At 42.8% G+C, this 17,363-nt stretch overlaps 1 protein-coding gene across 1 annotated transcript in view; it reads left to right on the top strand.

Annotated features, from left to right (window-relative positions):
• NARS2 (asparaginyl-tRNA synthetase 2, mitochondrial) overlaps positions 1 to 17,363 on the top strand; it is a 51,090-nt gene that overhangs the window by 15,803 nt on the left and 17,924 nt on the right. The window contains 2 exon segments of the mRNA XM_018071310.2: positions 160 to 260; positions 14,496 to 14,628. Coding sequence (XP_017926799.2) covers positions 160 to 260; positions 14,496 to 14,628 — 234 coding nt within the window.

The following is a 17,363-nucleotide window of genomic DNA, read 5'->3' as shown; positions in this document are numbered from 1 at the left end:
CTTCAAACTCCAAATGATATTCTTCCCTTCCTCCTCCCTGTTAACCTTGGTAGGAAAGTGAAAATCAATGCTTTGAAAAAAAAGGGAAAATAAGCTGGGAGCTGAGCTTTTTATTTGAACACTAATAGTTTGACTTCTTGCTCATTTTTTGGCTTACAGACATCAAGTGAGGTAAGAGAATCTGCAGAAAAGACCCATTTCTTCAATGTGCCTGCCTTCCTGACGGTTTCTGGCCAGCTCCATTTGGAAGTGATGGCAGGGTGAGCAAAATGACAAGTTTCTGTCTTGATCTCTGGGATTTTCCCAGTTGGTGGTTTTGCCCTGTTGGTATCCATTAGATATCTGTCATGTATGTGCCAGAAATGAATTGAGTGACAGTGGCTGAATGATGGTGTGAGAGGCCAGCCCAGGCAGGGGAAAATTAAATGGCTTTTTAATTCTGAGCTATGAACCATTTTTAAATACTAGGAGTCTCTTTCTGCTTGCCATGCTTTGGGAACATTGGATGGAGATGTAATCTTCATGGGAATGACTGTAGGATTATTGCTAGTCACTGCTAGACACCTTAAGGGTCTTCTTGTTATTGCTTATGTCTGGCATGTCTCAGCAAGAAAATCTTTTTTATTTTAGCTATCACATCCTTTTCTGTTTTCTCCTTTTTCCCCCCCCAAGCTTCCTATTTATGTCTTCTTCAATCTTTCTGTTGTGTTTCTTCCTTCTGTTGTCATTTCTTTTGTGTCATGGTTTTCACACTTGATACTTTATCATAAAATAAAATGAGAACAGTTTGGCTTGGAAGGGACTTTTAAAGATCGTCTGTTCCAAGCCCCCTGCAATGAACGGGGTTGTCTTCAACTTGATCAGGTCGCTCAAAACTCCATCCAACCTGCCCTTAAATGTTTCCAGACATGGCATGTACCTCCTCCCTGGGTAACCTGTTCCAGTGCTTCACCACCTTCATCATAAAAAAACTCATACCTTAAATCTATTTTTTTTTCATTCTAGCTACTAAAGTGATCACAGTAAAATAACTAATACTGACTTTGATTAATAAATTACCCTTAAGCTTTTAATGTTTCACTAAGATTGTTAAGGGTGAAAGTGTCAGTCTGTCAGAGAGACAGTTCCCTTTGATTAAGAGGGTTGGTCTTCCTCTACACTGCATTTTCTCAATAAATTAACTACATGAGTACATTGAACAGCGGGAGTGAAATCAGCACAGTCCTTTATATGAAGGCACATTTTTCTGAGCACTTGCAGTGTGGGTTCTCCTCAGACATGATACTTCAACCAAATCACTGCTTACCAGCTGAGTGGCTGATAAAGCCTATCAGAGATCAGATTTCAGTCAGGTAGCACTACAGTTGTTTGCCACGTGCCAAGGGGGTTCCTCATGCACTTATAGTTACTTCAAAATCACTTTTAAAGTGATTTGTTACTGTCCAGTGGAAATCTGAAGGTGGGAGGGATAAAATCCCAGCTTTAGAAAATGTGACCTTGAAAGATCTGCCTTTTCACATGGATGTTCTGTATTTCTAATAGTCTTAGTATTTGCTGTTCTTGCCTTGTATCCAGTGTTGAGAACTAATGGGGTTTATTATCTAATCACTGTTGCACAGTTTAATTGGCTGCTGGTAAATAGCTGAAGTGAAATTGCTCAAAGGGCAAGTTTTGCTTATAAATCAAAACGTATGAACTTCTTCAGAAAGCTCTTTTCTACTCGGCTTGTTCTTTCCGAGAGACGCTGTCTCTTCTCAGCCCACCTCAGTGTCTGTGATATGCTGAATACTCAAGCTAAAGGTTCTCAAAGGACAGGATTTTTCCTGTGCTCTGTCTGCTGTGACAAAAGCACAGGTCACTTGACAGCCAACGACTTATGTGTCATCTCAGACATTAGCTGGGGAAAGTTAATAATGAAGAGATTTATTTAACTGTAAGGGGGGGGGTGGAGTTTTTGTGTCCCTGGAAGAAGATGGGATGATGTGCATTTGTATCTGTTAGACTTAATTGACTGTCCTGCACTGTGACCTATATTGAAAGATGTAATTCCACAAATCAAATAAGTCCAAAGAAAGAATATAGATTCTAATGATTAACTTGAAATACAATCTCACTCTCTGTTCCCTTTAAATAGTACACAGCCTGCTCTGGGATGGAGCAGAAAGCTGAACTGGGCAGATGAAAGACGTGTGTGGTAAATATTTTTTCCACTGCTATCACTCAGATGCACCTTGTTCTCTAAGGATGGATAAATAAAAAATCAATGCTCTTCAGTATGCAGTACTTCATGTTCCTATTTTACAGTAGTGTGTTGTTCTTATGGGCATTTTAAATGGGTCCAGGGCCATCTAAATTTAGATAAGCTATCTTTATTCATAATGGGACATAACTGTTCTGGGAACCTGCTCCTTTTATTTTAGTTTTAATTTAAGTACACTGAGTGTTTGAGGCCTGCAGCTCAAGTGATATTAAATCCCTTCAGTCTTCAAAAATAGATGAAGCTCTTCTAGATGCAAAAGCACCATAGCATCATTAACTCTCTAGATGCTGTGAGACCCTCTAGAGCACAGAATTCTAGAATGGTTTGGGTTGGAAGGGACCTTAAATATCATCCAGTTCCAACTCCTCTGCCATGGGCAGGGATACTTTCACTAGTTCAGGTTTCTCAAAGCCCCATCCAATCTGGCCTTGAACACTTCCAGGAATGGGGAATCAACAACTTTTCTGGGCAACTTGTTGCAGTGCCTCACCACCCTCACAGTAAAGAATTTCTTCCCAATATCTAATTTAAACCTACCCTCTTTCAGTTTAAAGCCATTCCTCCTTGTTCCATCACTTCATGCTCTTGTCAAAAGTCCCTCTCCAGCTATCTTTTAGCCCCTTTAGGTACTGGAAGGGGCTCTGAGTTCTCCGCAGAGCCTTTTCTTCTCAGACTGAAGAACCCCAACTCTCTCAGCCTGTGTCCATTGCAGAGGTGCTCCAGCCCTCTGAGCATCTTTGTGGCTTACTTTGGACTCACTGCAACAGATCTATGTCCTCTTACATTGGGGGGGCCCAGTAGTGGATGCAGGTGGGGTCTCACGAGGGCAGAGTAGAGGGGCGAGATGCTGTGAAACTCTCAAGAAGCTGTGAAGGTTTTATCTCTGGTTGGGTTTTACTCTGTGAATGGGACTCCTATGTGGTTAAAGAATGTAAATGCATGATAGTAACCAGAGCTGCTTGGCAAATGAAGGTGTGATGATGCTTTCAGAGTAGTAAAATGTGGGAGTCTTCTCCCCCAAAACAGAAATATTCTGATCTTCCCAATAAACAAAGCAGGCAAAACAGTAAAGATTTATCTGTTTTGGATTTGATTCCTTGAAATTCACCCTTTGCTTTAGCCAGGTTAAATTCGTCATGCCCAGAGAAGGGTCTATTCTTCAAAAATTCCTTTTGTCTTAAATAAAATGTTGACTTGTTGCAGTCTTAAGGCTCTCAAGATCACCTGGTCCCTGAGAATTTGTGGGAGGAGACCAAGATGGAAATGCTGGGGAGAGCCTTCCCCATCCAGTCTTGGCCCAAATCCTTTTGTGACTTTTTGTAGGACATTGGGAGCACAGAGACAGATCCTGCAGAAGTCTGTTAGAAACCAGAGGTGGAGCAGGGTAGGTATAAGAGGCAACTAGGAATTTGTCCATGGGGGCTGTATGTAGTAGGGAACAGAAGGTCAAGTAGGCAGTCATGTCTCTTCGAGATTAGCTTTTAGATTTACAGAGCTCATGAGCAACCTCCAAGCTGCGGTTGGAAAAGACTGGGAAGGGGAGGTATGGAAAAGACTGACCAAAGGTGTCTGGAATCACATTTTCCATGTCCTTGCAGACTACAGGGTGAGTGCCCATGCCTGCATGTTGTCCAGGGCTCAGGGCTCCATTTCACAGTGGGGCTTTTTGGGGTGTTATTCCTGATCACAGGAGAGAACACCGAGCCATTTATAGTTTGTGAGGGTTTTTTTTGAGGAAAGTGGGGAGAGAGATGTTCCTGCATTTATTGACTGTCTGCTGTGCTTGTTATTGAAGGCAAGGTCAGAGAAGTTCATCTCGTCTCTCAGTGTGACACGAACGGCCTAGTTGGCACAACTTCTCATTTCATTGTACTTCATCTTTGTGGTGACGGCATCTAGGTTGTCTGCTCAGGGTGTCTGAATCATTGTCAGCTGCTGTAAATCTATGGGCTTTTTAAGGTCTCCAGAAAAGTCTTTATTCAGTGATACAGCTCTCCGCTTTAGTCTCCTCAGTCGCGAATGAGTCAGTAACCAATGTGTGTGGTAAAACTCTGTAGGACTGTGTGTGTCCTGATATCTGGTTTTAAATGTCATTGGTTTGCTGTGAAGTCTGTGTGGTATTTCTTTGCCCCCCCCCCCGATCCTCCAGTGAGGATAAAGGCCCCTTAGGGGTCCTGAACTGGTCTGGAGGGTCTGTGACAGCTGAAGATGACTCAGAGGCATACTGGAGACAGCCAAAGCCAATTGTTGTCAAGAAGTACAGCTCACTGGCTGTAGTTATCTTTTTGTTCTTGTTTTGTTTCTCCTTTCACCCATCTGCACTTCCCACAAGCTGTACCTGCTCCTCTCCTTTCAGCCCCTCTTGCTAATGCTGTTTACATCAGTGTTTTTTCCTTGTGCAGCTTTTCATCCCAGGCACTGTCTGTTCTGCCTTTTGCATCATGAGCTTAAATAAAATTTCTTTTCCTAGAAGCTCTGGAAACTATCCTCTCCTTAAATTGCAGAATAAGTTATCTCCATGTTCCTTGCCCTCCCTAGCTCTGTTTCTTTTCCCTTTTAAGGCCTTCACTAGGTTTCTGCTCTTTTGTTGATCTCACATTCTCTTGAAGTTCCCTGCGAATGGGAGGGGCAACCTAATAGCAGCCTGTTAGGACCTGCAAGGAGATTATCAAGAAGACAAGCCCACTCTTTGCAATGATGAACAACAGGAGGACGAGAGACAATGGGGATAAACTGAAATGAGAAGTTCTGAGTGGATATAGGTGGGAAAAAAAATCATGAAGAAATCTGTCAAGCATTGGAAAATATTGCTGAGAGAAACTCTGTACTGTTCATCAGAGACACAGCTAGATGGAGCTTTGAGCAGCTTGGTCTGGCCTTCTTGCTGACCCTGCTTTGGACAGCAGACTGGACCAATGACCTCCTGAGTTATTTTCTCCTTCTAAGTTTTTTCTTGGCTTCGTTCTCATTTTCATCTCCACCTATCTCGTGCATAAGACCACCTTGATGATTTCTCTCTCTAGTTCAGTTTCAGTTCAACATCCCAGGAGCTGTATTTTTCTACTAACATAAAATCTCAGCCTTTCATGCTGACTTCTTCCTGTTAATGCCTAGCTATCAAACTTGGTTTAGTTGCGACATAATTAATCCCCCTCTCCTCAAGCAAATTCCCTTGATTTCTAAATCATCATGTATTTTGCTGCTGTTCTGCCAAATCCACATATTCTCTACAGTCCTGCAACTGGTTTTGCTGGTTGCAGAGAGGCTCTAAAAAAAAATCACAATCACTCAGACCATTTTTGCTGGGTCCCCTTGAGTTTGTGGAGAGCTGAACTCGGTGAATTTTCTTTTGATTACAAAAGGTACGTAAGTCCCACTGATTTCACTTGTAATACGTCAGTACTTTAGTGCATTTCAAAGCATGGAGGAGATGGAGAATGAAAGAGAGAGTGCTGTCATTTTCGGTTGGTGTTCAAGAAAACACTGCAGAGCTCAAAAGAGATGGGTTTGAGGCTGCCTTCCATAAAAGAGGCTTCATTTTCAGCAGTCTGGCAAACACAGTTTTAAAATTTGATTCCAAAATGACTTGCTAATGATGAAACAGATTGCATTGTCTTTAAGCAAATATTTGCTCTACATTGTACAATTTTAAACACTTCTGAATGCAGCTGCAGGAATGATGTCCAGTTGTATAACATTCCTGTTGCTAAGAAGCAACAAAAATAAGTGTAATTATTTATCTTGGATGTCTGAAAAAAATCTCTGACATTTCTTGCACAACATTTGTTTGAGTCTGACTCATAATGCAGACTCTTATAATTAGCGCACTAACTTCCATTAATTAGGCTGACACTTAATTGGATCTATAAAAAGCAACTGTGACATGTCTGGTTTTAATCAATTACCGCGTGCTTCAGTCTGGTTCATGACTGCTGCAATGATTGTTAATGACTTCGTATTACTGGGAGGCCAAATACATGAACTTTGTAGGTACAACAGTGAGTCTAGGGTTGCTTGGCTGGTTGGAGCTTTACAGTATGCATGGATATGCTGTTGGTCCTTTTTTCCCTCCACTTTTTTTGGAGGGGAAATAGGTAATTGACTTGCAAGAAGCACGGTGAGCATGTGCTGACAGTAGCAGCGGGTCAGCCATGTGCTGGGATCCACATATGGAGGGGCTGAATACAATCCCAGCAGTCTTGGACTATGTGTTCTTCTTTTTACCTGCTGGCTGTAAAAATGAAATGCAGGTAGCAACAGAAGAACAGGTTGTATACTCGTCTGGTGAAAGATGTCATCAGCTGAGATTTTTGGTCCTTCTCTGAATATCTTGTCATCCCTATTCCAAGCAGTAGTAGGTACTGTAGGATCTGTGTCAGAAGAGCCCAGCATCCACGTTTGTGTAGGGCCTTGCAGCTCAGCTTCATCCATGTGCCCAGACAGCACCAGGAGAGCTGCAAGGGCTTAAGAAGCTGTGGCTTTGTGAGTTACAATAGGGCTGTTATAACCCTCTGCCCGCATGTTCCCCTGCTGTAGTAGCCACATTCATGGTTACTTCTGCAAACTTGTTTTACTTTGGAACTGAGGCAAGCAAGAAGCTTTGGGTGGCCTCTCACTGCAGCTCAGCTGACCATCAGTGGCTCCTGGCTCTGTAGCAAACTTGATAGCTTACAAGAGCATGAACGTGCCTTGTGTCCAGGCTGCAGCTCCTGCTTCTTAGGGAGCCTCTATGCCCTGAGAAGTGGCTTTAGGATGAGATGTGAAATTAGACAACTTCATCCCTATTTGCTCCCACAACTTTCCTTAAAATAGATGCACAAATCTATTAGCGTGTGCCCTAAAATTCTCCAATTTGCTGTCGTCGTGCTGTGGTAGAATAAGGCTAGATCTGTTTAATACAGATTTAAGAAATTTTTTTTGTGCAGTTGCTTACTTTGTTTAGTTACTGTAGAATTGTAGGCCTTGGAGATTTTAAATAGTTACGCCCAAGCTTTGGAATGTGACCTAAACCGTGACTCCTTTTGTACAGTAATGCACCCACCAATGCATTTTCTTGTTGTGATTCTTTTTTGCAGAGTTCATAAAATCCATGTTCATCTGAAAAACAAAAATTAAAGAAAATATCTTTTTCATGGGTGTTAAAAAGCAGTTTTCAGAGAACATGGGGGTTTTCCACTTTGAAAGGAAAAAGATTTAACCCAATTGTTTCCCCCCCTGCCATGTCGGTAATGTATTTTTATGGCTTAGAGTAGGAGTCACAGGGATGATTAACTTTTGAAAAACGTCTTTTCTCGCTGTTTTATTTAAATCTTTGAAACATTTTATGTAACTCTTTGCAGAATATCTCTGTTAGGCTAGAGCATAGGAAATGGTTATTTGAATAAATGTTCAACTACTTTGGTGGCTTTCATCAACCCAGCTTGAGTTTTCATTGCTAATCAGTCTTTTTATTGACTTTAATTAGAAATAATAATATCAACACTAGGACAAAACAAGACTCCACTGAGAATAAAGTAAAACAGTGTTGCATAAGAGGGTGGAGGACCCAGGCTGATGTGGTCTTTGAGCCTGGAGCAGACAACTTGTATGTCTGAGTAACACTTATGTCCTTTGTCTCGATTTTCCCCTATTCTCCTGCCATCTGTAGGCTAACAATCCAGTGCCTAGCTCTGCTCTGGGGTTTAATAAACAAAATTCTGGGTGCTTTGCCAGATAATTAGGGTATATGGGTCATGTTGTTGTTAATTACTCAAGTGTGCCTGGATCATTTTCAAGCAGAGGTGGATTACCTAGGGAGGATTTTTGTCCCATCTTCTGTATTTTGCTACTGGAACTGGTGCAGAGGCTATGGCAAGGGGAGAGGTGGTCCTGGAGTGTGGCAGAAGAGTGCTGTGCACATGCAGCCTCTCAGGCATTGTGGGTCCCTGCCCTTTGGAGATTGCAGCGAGGGAAACTGCTGCATTGCTTCAGTCTGACTGGTTGGGGGGGAAGTTGGCACTTCCCAGTCTCTGTCTGGGAACTTAGACAGCTTTTTTTTTTTAATTTATGTATCTATTTTTGGATGCTTACAAAAGGAAGTACAGTCCCATCTTGTCGCAGCATGAGTTGAAACCTTAGCACTCAGCACACCAGCTCTGCTGCCCAGGCCTAATTCTCACATACTGCTACAAAAGCCCTTGTCAAAATGCAACTTTTCTCACCTGCATTTCCCCAGATGGCAGACAGAAATGGCATGTCCTATGAGGAGTTTTTAAAACTTCTTTTTCAGTCCCTTCTGCTACCTTTTCAACAGAAACAAATTCACTTTCATTGGGCAGAATCCAAACCACCAAACAATAGAAAAGGGAGTATTATTTTTCCACTGAGGTTAAAAAACAGGTATTTCTGTCCAACTCTGATGGTTTGGGGTTTATTTTAACACAGTCTACCCAGCTCTAGGTAGATATTCTGTACAATATTCTGCCTCTTCTCCAAACTGGTGGGCACCTGTACCTCTCTAGCATCATTAGGAGCTCTGGGTTTCCAGCTCCTCCAAAAACTAGACCCTGGAGACATTGGATTGGTGTGTTTGAATGGCTGTCTGTGTGTGGTTTTTTGCAGTGGGCCATAACATCTTTCAACATATAAATTTCAGCATCCCTGAACAATCCCAGTCGTGCTTGAGTCAAGCACTGCAGCCAACTAGTGTCTCCTGGCAGCTGAGCAAAGTCATCTGCTTATTTCAACAGAGGAGGCAGGTCCTCCATGCTCAGAATTAATATGGTCATGCTGGAACAGAGTGGAATTAAATCAGATGGCTCACTTTATTAACTTCTTCCCTTCCTAAGGGAAAGGACAGTGGGTTGACAAAGCTAAACTCCTTGGCTTTAGGGTCACCTTGCTGTTCTTTCCTCCTCCGCTGACATCATCTGTTGTTTTGTCCTTGGGTTAGAATTATTTCTAGATTTTCTTGCAACCTGGATTTTAGCGTGTGTATGGCCGGGAGAGGTTGGTGGATCATGGTGTAGGGGAATATACAAGGGTCACATGCTGTGTTCATTTAGCATGGCCAGAGATAGGATTTTGCACGAGTCACTGTTCAGCTTAACTCTTCACTGCAGACCTTGTCAGAGTAATCACTATTATTTGTGTATATGCAGACACCTGTAGTATTTTGGGGTAACAGCAAGGGCACCACTCTCACCCCAAGTGAATTGTTCCCCCCTGCCATGTTGGTAATGTATTTTTATGGCTTACTCTAGGAGTCACTGTGATGATTAAGTTTTGAAAAACATCTTTGCTGTGTGTACTGTTGTGGTTTAGTGCTTAGCCCTGAGTCACAGCAACTAGCTTCTGCCTCCAGCTGTGTCACTGCTGTGGTGTTGTGACCTCGGCATGAGCTGTAAGCTGACTGTGCAGGGATTGCATCTTCTTGATTAATTGCCTTGTTCAGAGTTATATCCCCTTGGTTCGACAGCACAAATAAGTCTTTATTACCTCGGTAGCAGTGTGGAGTCCTGGCTCAGAAAAGGAGCACAATCCATTCCTGGCTTGGGAACCATCGGCACAATTAATTCTATTTGGATTGCAGCATAAAAATTGCCAGTAAGGCAGAGACAGTGAGGCCTACAAACATTGCAGGAGTTTAATTAAAAGAACGATTTGAAGCAGTTTTGGGCACGGATACTTATTACTTCTCTATTGGTTTCTATCACTACCTCTATAATGAATTGTCAGCGAACTCAAATGAAATGAGCTTTCATTGTGCGTGGCAGAAAGCTCCCAAAGGGAGAGAGGTGGCTACTTCAGAAGACTGTTTCAGTAGCATGTGAAATAAAGGTGGAAAGGGGAAGTTTCTCCCTTCCTGGGTGTCCATAGGGTGGAGAACACAAGAGCAGTCTGTGCAAAAATGAGCCTCCACCGAGTGACTGTCCGTGTGAAGGACGGCCGTGCTCCAACAATGCTGCCAGGTGCTGCTTCAGTGTCCAAAGGCACTCCTGTGAGCCTGTAGCTGGAAAGTGGCTGAGCCCTTTGCTGGGCTGGGATGAGCAAGCTCAGGGTTTTGCAGGACGGGCCCTGGCTTTTGCCACATTTCAGTGTGTTAGAGGGAGTGCCATGGGTATTCTCTTGGCCTCCACATTAAGCTCTCAAATTTTCCCAGAGAACTGGACAGAGCGAAATACAGTTACAGAAAGGGAGCAATTAATTAAGCGGCTCTATGCCTTCTTCTGGTGTCAACCCTGGCAGCGCCTGTGAGCTGCATCAATGCACTTGAGCTTGCTGTCCAGAGCTCTGATCTGGGTAAAGCTGACTGCAAAGGGACTCTTTTCAAAGCTTCTCTTGTATTCTTTGGTAGCACATACAAGGACAGTGTTACTGCTCTGCTGTAATGGCTAAGAGAAAAGGCTCAACAGATTATTAGGCTTTTTTTTCTTCTCCTGCATGCTTTTGTTGGAGATGAGGAATTAGCACTACTGATTTTTTTTTTTTAAAGACTCTTTGGTGCCCACAACCCTAACTGACCTAGGCACTTTTGGAGACCTAGCCAGAATTTTTAAGTTATTTTTAAATGCTGGAAGTCTTGCAGAGGTCTGGGAATGTTAAATGATTAATTATTTGCATCGTAGAGCATAGGACTTGCAGCCCTGGACTGAGGCTCCATTGTGCTAGGTACTGAATGCACACAGAACAAAATTACTGGTTTTGCCCTCAGTACCATGAAATTGGAGCGGAGTCAGCTCCCATCCCTCTTTTCTAACATATTTATACGTTCTCAGTGAGATACAGCAGTGTATCAAATCACAGATATGTTTTTTATAGCAGATGAAGTACAAATAAAGGCTGGATTTGTGTAGCGAGCATTTGCGTAGTATCTTGAATGGCAGAGCACAGTAAACAGCATATAAATGCCTGGATGGAAATAATTGTTCACACATGGAGTTGATAACAGGGACTATATATTTTTAGCTGTGTTTCTCTGTTATGTCCAGGCCTCTGGTCAGTGCTACATTGTTGTTACCAGATGACTTGCATTTACTGCGCTCCTTTGATCGTTTTGCCAGCATGTCATCTGGCTGGTTTCCCTTTGCCAGGGTCCCAGGATTGTGGTGAAGTTCTCACAGTTACTTGTATCTGTCTTTTTCCTTTACAATTAGCCTGGGAAATGAATGATTCCTCCCCTTCCTGCAGGTTTTTTTTATGGGGGGGGGGCTGAGTTTTGTTTTTTCTTGTCTTCCAAGGGGCAGGCAGGCAAACTCAGCCCCACACCAGTGATGTGAGGTTCTACAGGCTATCACAAAACCCTTACCCTTACTGTTGTTCAGCACTCTGGAATAGTCCATAGAGTTGCAGTGCTAATGGTTCATTTTGTAAACATAGGTGGTTCTCAGTTTACAGGTTAAAGAAAATTCATTCCAACAGGGTGCCTAGAGCTGAGAAAAGACAGAAGTTGGTTCCTGTGGGAACAGGGACAGTTGTTCTGCACTTCCCCTCCCCAAAAGCTCTGTCTCAGGCATAGAGAGGCTTTATTCTTGCAGTACAAAACTGATCTGTGACTGTGAAGTATTTGACCATAGTTGACATCTTGGAGCAATATGAGGGGTAATTTTTATTTTTGATTGCTTTTAGGTATCATGCAGTTGGCAACCCCCTTGGAAAATAAGTAAGTAGTCATCATGCTTGGGCTGCTGTTCAGTAGGAAATAAGTACAGTTCAAAGTACTCTTAGTAACCTGCATTACTGGAGACTGTCATCTGTCATGGTAACCTACAGTGACTGAATGTCAGTGCCTGTGCCTGGACAGCCACAGAGAAGAGTGTCTCTTGCTGAAGCCAGACTGTTGCTCTGTGGGACAGAATCTCCTGCTAACCAGCTAGTGTCACACTTTAGTTTTAAGTGTTACTTGGAGGACTTCATGTCATTGAGAGATTAGAAACCTGCACATCAAACTGCGCAGACCTGAATGGGTACTTCAGCAATTGCAGGCATTTCAAAATATTTTTGTCTTGTGTCTGATCCTGGCTCAACCACAAACTGAACTTGTGACTAAATTCATGTATTTAGGGAAAATTCTGTCTTTAACTGAAGAGCCTAAAATTGAAATATTTTAGCAAAAGCCTGAAACATGGAGACAGGTAGAACAAGAACCTGCATCTCCTTGTTTTCCACAGCAGGCCAGACTCCACAACCTGCCAAGCAAAAGTTTTTGACCAGTTCTGCCTTAAACACAAAACAATTTTGACAGCATGACTCATTCTTTCATATTTGTTGTTTGTACTGCTATAGCAGTTGAGGCTCTTAAGCTTTGGATCCAAGACCTTGTTGTGCCAGGTGCAGTAGGAGCAGGGGAAAAAAACAAACCAAAATGACCTTGTTGAGGAAGAACATGTGTTTCTGTATAACCCAAGACAACAGCTGCCTACAGATGAGGGATCACAAGGAACCTATGATATAATACTGACTGGTGCATTGAGTAACAGTCTTGATACATCAATTATCTAAACATTGATGAGGTTTTATAGGCACTATAGTAAAGGGCAGTTTGAAAGAGGATGAATGATCGAGAGACAGCAGAAGTTTCACAGTAACATCGTAGCAAGCAAGAAAGGCAGCAGAGCGAAGAGGCATGTTGAAAATGATGCTTGAGGAAAGATGTTTGCTGCAAAATCTGGTTAAAGTCATAGATGCTGTGGTCATGTATGAGAGAGTGCAGGTACAGGGGCAAAGTAGAGACAGAAAATGTGTTTTTTGGAGGGGGGAAAGCAGAGCCATGGGGAAGAAAAACCTGCAGGCAGGCTGCATATTGAGTCTTGACCTGAAACTTTCTTCTGGTGTGTTTACTACTAGCAACTCAAGGAAAAAGAAAGTGCTCTTTCTTTGGATCATAACCTTTAACCAACATGTGACATGAGGAAACAGATGAGTGAAGCAGAATGTGTGTGTTCCTTTATTTGCAGCGCAGATGTCTCCATAAGGGGCAAAGGAAAAATGCTGCTTTTTGTAGTGTTGTTTATTTAAACTTCAGTTTAACAAAATTAGCCTGTTCAGAAACTTCAGTGAACATCCTCTTTAAATTGAAAGCTTGCAGAGCAAGATGCAAGTCAAATGCCAACCCCAGCTATTAGCACGCATCCTTTCATGAGCATCAAACTGTGCTTAATCTCTACTGCTGAGGTTCTTTTTCTCTTACATGCTGCCTACAGCTGAAAATAACATCAAGTTAAAGATGTACTAAAGATAGCAGCTGCCCAGTTCATGGTTTTTCTGAAGCAGCTCACTCTCTTCCCCAATCATGGTTTGCTTCCCATGCAGCAAGAGGGGAAACACTGCTGTCATGGCATCTGCTTGGGAAGCTCTTGCTGGCTTGAGGATGTCCAGGAGCCCAAGTGTTCATAACCCGTGGTGTAAAAGGTATTGCTTGTAGTGCAGCTTCCCACATAAAACTAAAACTTTTAAGGGTGTGTTGGTGTTGGATAGGAAGGTTTCTTACAAGGGAAGTAGAAACACAGCATGACATGACTGCAGAACAAGAGAGGATGTGTTTAAATAGACTCTCCAGAAGGTGGCTGGAGAATTGCATTGGTTGCTCTAGCACCAAGTGATATCCCAGATGTGTTCTCTGCAGTAGGGACCCTTTAGCTGAACCATTTTTAGGTGTGTGGACGATGCCCAGTTGATTATCTCGAAGGCTCTTTCAGCAATAAACTTCGGTCTTGCCACTAGAGGGGGACTGCAAGCCGTACACCGTGCATCCATCCTGCTGGGCTTCACCAGCCACCCCTTCGTGTTTGCACCAGCCCAGCAACTCCAGCTGCAGGGCACTTTCTGCTCTGTTGTGCTCTGGGGTCTCACAGCACCCGTGAAGGTCAGACATTGCAGCTAAAGAAACAAGAAAGGATGCGATCAAGGAGAGCCTGACTGGTGTGATGACTGGGTGCTTCTCTAGTTATCTGGCTCCGCAGAATGTTGTTTTTTCTTCCCTCACAGTTGCAAAAAGTGTCCTGAGCACAACTTGTGTACAGTGAAAGCTGAATACTGTGTGTGCAACCTCCCTGAGTCATGAAGAGGTGTGAATAAGTCCTCTCCGTGTCTGGATAAAGGAACATAACAGTGGCATATTCAGCAGTGCCATTAAATGGGTCAAAGATGAAATAGAAACATCATTGTTTCTAGATCCTGAGATAAAAGTGAGGGCTTTAGGTGTAACAGACTCACTTGTGTGCTGAACCTGACCTACCTGTTTACTGTCACCTTGCAGGGCTTTTACCCACGTGTTCACCTTTGGTCCGACGTTCCGAGCGGAAAACTCACAGAGTCGCCGGCACCTGGCAGAGTTCTACATGGTGGAGGCTGAGCTATCCTTCACTGAAAACCTACAGGACATCATGCAGGTGGGCACTCCAAATGTCTGTGCAGGACCAGTACCAGGGCTTCTTCCTCCTCCTTGAGATGCGCTCCCTACCCTCAACTGAGGTCACAACTCCTCTCACCCTGTGTGAACCAAGTAGAGGCTGCACAGGGGTTTCCCAAGGATTGGGATTTGCTCAACAGAGATGAGGCCACAGAGGGGATTTGGAAGGGAAGATACAGGTGCACACAGCCCTCATCTGAAGCTGCACAGTTGCTGTATTGCCAGGAAGTGTATAAATGTGCTTGACTGGGCTAATGAAAGTGGCACTCTCCCTTTCAAAACCTTCAACACCTCTCCAGTGAATGAACAGTATTTGTACAGTGTGTCCCTTGATGTGGTCTGTAAAGGCCTCCTTGAAATCTGCATTGAAATCTGAAGTAGAAACAACAGTTTTTGGCATACACTGTTCACTGTGGCTTTAGCAGAAGACTGGAGGAAATCCTTAGTCAGTTGACTTTTGATTTTTCAGGATTGACCTCTCGGTTGCAGTTGAACCACATGATGGATGCTAATGCATTTTACTAGTCTCAATGTAAGCCAGCTTATGTCCAGTAGGACTTATGAGTAAACATCCTCACAAACTCTGGTTTATCAGGTAAACTCCCTGGAAAACTATTGGAGAAACAGCCTTATAAAGAAAAATACCTGAGACACTGGCTACAGATTTATAAAATAACATCCAGGTGGTCATTTCTTCAGCCTGGATCGTACACATTGCTGAGTCACTATGGCCAGACAGCAGAGCTGACATGCTCTGTGTGCTGCTTCTACGTCCGGGATGTCTGGATGGCACTGGACTGTGTGGAACCACACAGTGGACCACTGGGAATCTGTGCTCCATCATTAGTAGCATCCTGCTCTTTCTTTGCTCTCTCCTTTTCTCCAGAACAACTTTGTGTATTCTTAGAACATAGCATATGTATATGTTCTCACCTTACTTCCTGAGTCCTGTTTCTCTAGGCAATCAGGAGCTAATTGAAATCTTCACTGCTTTTATCTAGCATAATAAGCAGGGTCTTCTGTTAAGTGGTGTTTGAGCTCTTGAACACAGCATCAACATATCCTGTGCAAGAACCGTAATTGCTTGTCTTTTGAAGTATAGTCAACCAGTTCAGACAGTTCAGAGAATTAGGGTTGAGAATTGTTCTGGAATGTGTAGGGCTTTTATTTGTAGGGAAAGGAGGAACTTCCCCCCTTGTCTTGGCTTTTGTTGTTGCTAAGTATCTTGTGAAGTCTCATCTTGTGCTCTCTTCACATCTTCCCTCTGTCTTAAAGTCTTTGACAAACTTCTCTCCCTATAACAGAAAGTCTCCTAGCAGCCTTCATTTTTCATTCCTCATAGTGAATCTACATTGCAACAGCCTTAATTTTGGGGTGTTCTTATTTGCAGAAGTGGAGTTCCCATTTTGTTTATTTTTAAATCATTGGGCAATCACTCTTTAAAAAAACAGAAAAACACCAACAAAAAAACCTGCCAGCTGCTCTAAAGCCGAAGTCAAGTCTCTTTCCTGGTGCAACTGACCTAAATTCAGTGTTCTCTCATGTATCTGCCCATTGGGCAGTTTGTCTGTTTGTTGTCATCTGCAAGTTCTTTGTTTGGTGCAAAACGCCCAGTTGAAAGCCTCAGGGGCTCTTGGCCATGGTTACCATCTGAACTTTGTCCTCACATAAAGAGCTGAATTGTTTAAGATTTATTTTTGAAATTGATATTCAACATTTGGACTAAGTACCTCTAATAGTAACTAGTATGCTGGGAATGCTCAGCTTCTTATGGGACATGTTGAAGTATTTGCTTGTACACCATTAAAGAGTTGCTATAAAGATGTAGATGTTTACCATTCACTGATGAGGCCTTGAGGTCTTTCAGCCAAAGCTCCAAAAAAACCATAGCTTTCCTTATGAAATAAAAGGAAAAAAGAAGATTTAATAACCAAGTTAAATGTATTTAGGAACAAAGGGCCTGAAATCTTAGAGCAGTGGCCTTTTTTCCCCACTGTAATTGCACAGAGCAGTGCTCAGTTATTCCTAAATTAGTAGCACAGTTCTTGCAAAGTCTCTTATGTGTTAATCATGCAATATAAATTTCTGTTCTCTGCCAAAATGTGTTTTAGTGCTACAAAGAAGCTTCAACTCTCACAATACTGGTTTCATAATACTTTCTGTGGAAAGTCCCATGTGCTTAGTGCAGTACTTTATGCTGCATGGCTGGATAAGTATTTCTGCTTTATTGTACAGGGTACCTGAGGGTACCTATGTAAGGGTATCTAAGGAAAGACCTCTGTAGCCTCTTTCCACAAGTGAAGTGAAGAAGTTGGGTCAGGTTGCTCCAAGGCACTTTTGTCCTCCAAACTGGATGAGAAGGTGTTACAAGAAGGTCAGGTAGACAGTGGAAGAGGTTCAATTGTGGAATTGTCTGGACTTCCAGACATGACCATCTAGAGTCATCTCCCCTCCAGTACCTGTATTGGAGGTCCAAGGTCTCCAGTTTCATTTGTCCTCTGAGATGCCAGTTGTCAATCTCTCCCTCTCTCTTGAGTGCCGTGTTACGTAGCTGTATCTGTACACCGTTATCTTCTGGTTTTCATTCCGCTGTCTTGGCAGTGCAGTAGATTTAAAGGATCCCACTTCACTCCTGACACTAATGGGGTCTCAAAGAGGCCATTTGATACAGTCATTATTGAATTTCATAAAACACACATACAAAACTATGCTAAA

This window comes from Manacus vitellinus, unplaced genomic scaffold, assembly GCF_001715985.3.
Source record: "Manacus vitellinus isolate BGI_N305 unplaced genomic scaffold, ASM171598v3 scaffold_2_pilon, whole genome shotgun sequence".
NCBI lineage: Eukaryota > Metazoa > Chordata > Aves > Passeriformes > Pipridae > Manacus > Manacus vitellinus.
The sequence above is the reverse complement of the archived record's forward strand: the minus strand, read 5'-3'. Positions and strand labels throughout refer to the sequence as shown.